This window comes from Moesziomyces antarcticus, assembly GCF_000747765.1.
Source record: "Moesziomyces antarcticus DNA, scaffold: scaffold_v10005, strain JCM 10317, whole genome shotgun sequence".
NCBI classification, from domain to species: domain Eukaryota; kingdom Fungi; phylum Basidiomycota; class Ustilaginomycetes; order Ustilaginales; family Ustilaginaceae; genus Moesziomyces; species Moesziomyces antarcticus.
The window spans coordinates 80,449-86,791 of NW_014639005.1; the positions used below are offsets into that span (position 1 = coordinate 80,449).

The 6,343-nt window shown below is 58.0% G+C and overlaps 4 protein-coding genes across 4 annotated transcripts; 2 read left to right on the forward strand and 2 right to left on the reverse strand.

The window, feature by feature from the left end:
- Positions 1–2,220: 2,220 nt before the first annotated feature.
- On the forward strand, positions 2,221–3,837 carry PAN0_005c2500 (uncharacterized protein; the record flags this gene model as incomplete). Its single annotated transcript, XM_014801742.1, has 1 exon — positions 2,221–3,837. One exon carries the CDS (start codon positions 2,221–2,223, stop codon positions 3,835–3,837), a length of 1,617 nt encoding a protein of 538 aa, XP_014657228.1.
- Positions 3,838–4,024: 187 nt separating this feature from the next.
- PAN0_005d2501 (uncharacterized protein) lies at positions 4,025–4,459 on the reverse strand (the record flags this gene model as incomplete). The annotated part of the gene is made up of 1 exon (XM_014801743.1): positions 4,025–4,459. One exon carries the CDS (start codon positions 4,457–4,459, stop codon positions 4,025–4,027), a length of 435 nt encoding a protein of 144 aa, XP_014657229.1.
- Positions 4,460–5,281: 822 nt separating this feature from the next.
- On the forward strand, positions 5,282–5,602 carry PAN0_005c2502 (uncharacterized protein; the record flags this gene model as incomplete). Its single annotated transcript, XM_014801744.1, has 1 exon — positions 5,282–5,602. One exon carries the CDS (start codon positions 5,282–5,284, stop codon positions 5,600–5,602), a length of 321 nt encoding a protein of 106 aa, XP_014657230.1.
- Positions 5,603–5,719: 117 nt separating this feature from the next.
- PAN0_005d2503 (uncharacterized protein) lies at positions 5,720–6,083 on the reverse strand (the record flags this gene model as incomplete). Its single annotated transcript, XM_014801745.1, has 2 exons — positions 5,720–5,915; positions 6,004–6,083. 2 exons carry the CDS (start codon positions 6,081–6,083, stop codon positions 5,720–5,722), a joined length of 276 nt encoding a protein of 91 aa, XP_014657231.1.
- Positions 6,084–6,343: the final 260 nt, after the last annotated feature.

Consider the following 6,343-nt stretch of genomic DNA (forward strand, 5'->3'; position numbering starts at 1 on the left):
GCTCGCGAGCTTTGTTCGAGAGAGCGCCGTTTGCGAAAGCTCTGCGGGAATGGCCGTGCGGGATCGGAGGTGCGGAAGCGGAAGAAACAGCGGTTGCTGCTGTGCCAAACAAGGTTGGGCTGAGTCGAGGGTGTAGTTGGTGGTAGCCAGTCTAATCTTTCCGCTCCTCCTCCTCCTCGCCGCAGTCGGTCGGAACTCGGAGTTGGGGATGTGATGTGGGCTTTTTGTGCCGCTGACGAGTGTGTGACACTTTCGAGATGGCGGCGGCTCGTGACTGTCCAGAAAGAAAAAAAAAACTGCCGCTCCGCAGTTGCTCTTTTTTCTCGAAAGCTTTGGCCAAGTCGAACGCGCCGCACTTTGTCGCAATTTACGCGTCCAACTCCACATGCCTTGACGCGACGCCACCTCAGCCTGACAAATCCTCAAATCTGCTGAAAGGTGAGGTCTAACAATTCAAGCTCGAAAAAACTTCTCGTCATCTCTTGCAGCACAACACCTTCCCTTCTGGAAGGAGAAAGCGGGACCCTGCATCTACTCCCCGCGACTACCGAGCAAGAACGTTGGCTGCGCTTGCAGACGGTCGTGCGGATAACGGTGTGCCATTCTATACGACGGCAAGACCACACGACGGGGCGTGACGACATTCACAGATTGATGGCCCTCGGCTACTCTCGGTGGGGTGTCCTCAGCTGCGTCAACTGCATTTTGCCGAGCTGCTGCGACCTTACACTCGAAAAAGAAGCTCGAGTCTTCAACCGTGCGGGAGATGCGCTTTCCATTGGGACATTTCCCTTTTGGTTTCCAACTCCGAAGGGAAAAACTGGCGAGGGGGCCAAACAGATCGGCACTGCACGATGGACCGTCGATAGCTTAGGACACCAGCATCGCGTGAAACGGGATCGACATCGGAATTCCACCGCAACCCAACCCATCCAACCTCTTATCCGCCGTGTGGGCTGGGCCGCCTTACAAGCCTGGCCAAGCGAACGTAGGCGAGGGTAGAGGTGCCAGGCGAGAGTCGAATTGAAAATCAACAAAAACAATGCAGAGATCAAGTCTCGATAAGCCAGCCAAGATGGCCGCGGCTAGAGGAAGAGGCGCTTTGCAACCACGGTATGCAATGGGCTAGGAACATCTCACGCCTTGTGCATGTGGTTTCTGCACTTCAATTCCGTTCACCGTTCGGATCGCCCACAGCGGATGCTATTACGGCCCGATCTTCCGATCCGCAACTTCACTTCATCTATCGGACTGCATCCCGGCTATTGGCAGCGGATGTGCAAGTAGCCGTCGATGTGAGATTCGTCGGTAAAAAGCAAAAGGCAACTAGAACAGAAAAGAAGCCAAAAGTGGAGCGTCAATAGCCGGAGGAGCCTCGTGACGACACTGCCGAGTGCGATGTTTCGGAGAGATTTTTTTTTTTTTTTTTGGCATTGTTTCGCCTAGGCAGCCAGCCGGCGAGCAATTCTTTTGCAGCACACGACCTGCATCGGAAGTCCCAGCTCCAGTCTTTTTTTTTCGGTAAAAAACAGGGGTCCAACTCGCAAAGCTCGGATTTGACGGTGCCGCGTGGACGCGCCGATGCAGGGACGAACGGATGCCTTGGATCCACGGCTTGGGCGCATTTGGCATCGAGGCATCCAAGCGAGCATGCATATGACGGTGCGTGCCCCCTCCAAACTCAACAGCTGCTGCACTCGAATACGACGGCGGATACTCTATTCCGCAGCAACGGCGGGTTGCCATGGAGAGTGCCGTGCCGTGCGGTGGGGAAGGAAAGAAAGAAAGCAAGCGGACCGAGATGGAGAGAGCGGTGCGCGGCTGACGCATTTCGGCTTCGAGCCGATTCGAGAGCGGTGGTGGAAGAGCACATTCCGCACACGAAACGGCGGTTGTGCCCTGTCGGCTACCCCGTCCTGCTGCTGCTGCTGCTGCTCACTCGTTTCGGCGGCAACACCGACGTTGCACTCTGCTCAGCGCGAGAGACCAAAGCCAAACCGTATCGCCGCGGTTACTGGCACTTATCAGCCCGCCTCGTTTGCCTTGCCTTGCCTCCCCATCCTCGCCTCCTCCGTCCTATATCCATCGGATCACTTCCGACCATCATCAGTCACTGGGATCCCATCGCATTGCATTTCTCCATCGCTCGCGCATCGTCGTCACACTTGCATCCGCCTCAGTCACACCCCCAACATCACCTCTGCATAGCATTTCCCAACAATGTCGCGTCCGCTGCAAACGAGCAGCCGCAGCTCGTCGTCGTCGTCCTTGGACGCACTTCGCACGCCCGACTTCGGCCGCAACGGCTCGCACCTCTCGTCGTCGGCCACGTCGGTGCTCGACGAACCCATCGGCCATGCCGCCGACCTCGCTCCCAAGCTCGAGTCGGCACTCTCCACCAGCGTCTCCGAAGCGCTCGAGCGCATGATCCGCATCGAGGGCGCAGGCAGCTGGCCACCCAACCCGACCTATCGCGCCTCGTGGCCCAGGTGCCTTCACATCTACGATTCGGTGGCAATGCAGGCACCGCCCCGATTCGTCACGCCAGAACTGCGCCCCAACTACACCGATGCCCAGCTGAGGCGACGCATCGACGACAACCGCCTCTGGCTCCAGCAGTCGTTGGCCAGCATCGACGTCGCCCAAGTCATGGCGACGCTGCCCACGCTCGACGCAAACGCCCGCCTCGGCTTCCTGGCGTGCATGGCGTATCTGATCCACCTCTATCGTTGGGGCACGCTCCCCGTCGTCGCCATGGCCCAAGACGAAAAGTCGCTGCGCTTGCCCGAATCCATCGCCAAGCCCTTCCACTGGCTCAACGCCTACTTTGGCATCGAGTCCAGCGGCGGCTGCCTCTACTCGATGACGCTCGTCAACGTCATCCGCCAGCACGACGGCCAGCTCGAAATGGCCTACTCCAACATGCGACACATGGCGCAAAAGTCGGTCGTCGATGCAGAGAGGTACAACGCCTTTGTATTCTACGAGATGGAGACGCTCGCACTCGAGCTCTACCGCTCCATCGCGCAGTGCCAGACGCTCATGGCGCACGGTCGCGATGACGAGGCCGCCGAGGCGCTGCAACGAGGCCACGTCGCGCTCAAGGCCGCCTTCCGCCACTTTTTCGACACGCTCAAGGAGGAAAAGATCCAGAAGGACGTCTGGATGTCGCACGCTCAGGGCTTCCACGGCTGGGGGGTCGACGACTTTGACGGCGTCTCGGGCGACCACTCGCTGCTCATCCGCACGCTCGATGCGCTGCTCGACATTCCGCTGCGCACCAGCCCCGGCTGCCCCTTTGCCACCGCACAGGTGCCCGTCAAGCCGTGGGATGCCGTGTGCCCCGTGAGCGGCGCCAAGGCGGGGGCAGATGTGGATGCGGATGTGCGGGCTCCAGGACTGCTGGGTCGGCTGTACAACTGGATGTGGCCTTCCAGCTCGACACCAACCAAGTTGGCGACGGTGCCGTGCGTGGGGGCGAAGGCGATGAAGCAGATCGAGTTTAGCGAGGTGCCGTATTCGAACGAGTATCTGCCGCGTGGACAGGTCGAGTGGATCCAAGCGGTGCGCAGCGCGCGACTGCGAGCACTGGCTTCGGCCAACGGCGACTCGGCCGTGGCGCGCGAGTTGGGCGAGATGCTCAAGACGTTCAAGCTGTGGCGCATGGGTCATACGCGCAAGGCGGTGTATTACGAGGATCTGCATCTGCCCGAACGCAAACCCATGACTGCGTCGGGGGGTGTAGGTGGCGGCGTGGCCGGCGAGGAGGAGGGTCTGCCTCAGATGATGGAGAAGCTCGAGGCGAGGTTGCGCGCCAGGATTGCCGCGACCAAGTAGCGCACCACCTGGGATGGGTTGTATTTGTAGAGATAGGAACAATGCGTATACATTCGCAGTACAAGGTGGCAGTCCCGGGTCGATGTGGACAGTGCGCCAGTGTTCAGGGTCGATGTGAGTCGAATCGTAATGTTCTTTGGTAGTATCGACCTTTGTTGATGTGAGGTCAAAGTGGCAGCAGTATGCCTCATAGTCGAACGAAGCCAGAATGGGTAAGGGCAGTGGAGAAGATGGGTGCGGGGGAACGTTTTTGGCGGTTGGGCGCATTGATCATGTTTCGGAAACGAGGGTTGCAGGCGTACTTGTTCTTCGAGGTGGGGAGTCGGCTTGGGGGGCGTCTTGGATGCGCCTGGTACTGCTGTTTGCAGCATCGCCACCTCGTCAGCATATGGCGGTGAACGATGCATTTGGTTTGCGTCCGTAGCTGTATGCTCAAAAGTGCCAGGATGGATGCTATCGAGTCGGAACCTTTGTGGTACGCTTTAGGTCGGTAATTCCACCTTTGCACCTGCGAGTTGCCCGCGGGGATAGAGGATGTGGCATCCAACAATGTATGCTGTGGTACCCATGTGCTTGGTGGAGACTTGGAAGCGCCGGTATACCGACTTGCAAACGCCAGCATGGTGACGTGCAGATGGTCGCATGGGTCTAAAGAGTCGAATGCATGTTGCAATCGTGACCTCGCCACATTGATGGTCTTGACAGAGTCGAGACACGCATGTCAGCTGCAACGGTCATCCCAGCACCCAATCATGCTGCAATTGCGCTTGTCACTTGAAACTGCCCGCCATGTCTAGACAGGTCCCGCAGTCTATTCTTTTGCGGAACCAAATCGTACTTGTCACGCCCGGCAAGCGCCAGTACTTCTGCGTTTCGGTCGGGTTGGCAGTGACGTCCAAACTGCCACGGTCTGACAACTCGAACGATCATCCTTGTTGAGGCACCGGTTTGTAGGCTTGCCCACCAAGTGCGTACATATTGTATCGAGCCGAACGTCGTCATGCGATACAGTTTTGCCATCGATTCCGAGCGCATGCCTTTGGCGGTACCGCTTCGTAGTGACACCCAACTGCCAGCGCTGATCGAATCACGCATGTCATACCCTTGGTGAGCTCGGTTTGCCGTTGACGGTCTGGACCAAGTCAAATCATTCGCTGTGGGTTCCGCTTTAGTAACCGAACAATGCCTCACATACATCGGCAAGTCGTGACAGGCAACCAAGGTCTCGTATCCAAAGATGCATTCTTCTGTGGTGTCGAAATTCCGCTCAAGTAGTCGATCCGTATCGAAGCGCAGTCTTGCGGTACAGCCCGCAAGCTGTGGCTTTGATGCTGACCTCGTGTCGAACACTGCACGATACCTCAGCCACGAACCCGCAAGCGTGAAGATGGTTTGTGTAAAGTCAAGGTTGCATTTTGCAGCACGGATTTGCCAGCATTCGCCCATGATCTACGACCCGACTCTGCGCTCCCGTCCGAACCGAAACTGCGCTGAGTACGATGACGACGACGATGCAGACCAGCTGCACCATCCACCGCACTCGCATCCACATCCAGCCTCTCACAAAGCAGTGCAACCTCGAATCCGCCAAACTTGGTCGCTGCCGACTCAACAATGTGTGGACTATGCAGTCGCCACCTTCGAAACGCCAGCATCGACGGAACTACAATGCGCACTTCGCTTGACCGTACCTCTAGAGGGCACCATCAGCACTGCCATTGAAGGTGTGGCTGCGAGAATTCTGGACCACGGCTTTTTCTCTTGACCGTGTGCTGTAGAGTGTCACACATCGGTCATACGTCGCTGCACACACGGTCATCCGGTCACAGAATCCAGCGATCCATTCTCTCGTGGTAGCCATTTGGCGCTGCGACACAGTATCCTAGGGGGATGAAGGGCTAGAATCGAACAAAGCGTCACCACCCTGATCCCTGCCAGCGGGAAGACGGCTCAATTTGGAACCTGACAGCGCAGACAGCTTCTCCACCACATGGCATGGCTCGGGTCGAGCAATGCCACTTGGAGCGCGCACGTCGCCGCTGACCTGGACAGAGCCAGAACCGCCACTCGTCTCTGCCCTGCCTTGGGCGGGCGGCCGAGCAATCGTATCGATCTGAAGCTCTGCTGGAGCCAGTATCGATTCGACGCATGATTGGTGGTACACACGTGAAGTGGGCGCTGATATGGTTGGACGACAGCTCAAGTTCGGTTGGTGCGTTGACGGGCACGTGTGGCGGCGGCATCATAGCGGGGTCACGTTGGCTGCCGCGGCATTTGAGTTTCCCAAAAAAAAAGAAAAAGAGCCGACCCGCCGGCCCTTTTTGTACCGCTGTCAAGTTCCGCCGTCCCCTTCGCCACCTCTGACCTTCATAACCGTACTTCGGCTGTGACACGGTTCATCTTTCGGATGTTGCAGGAAACATAGCCTTACGAACACGGATGTTGGTGCCAAAGGGGAGGGGTTGCAAAGACCCGCGTGTACTTGGCGTGTGGGGGGGGGGGGGGG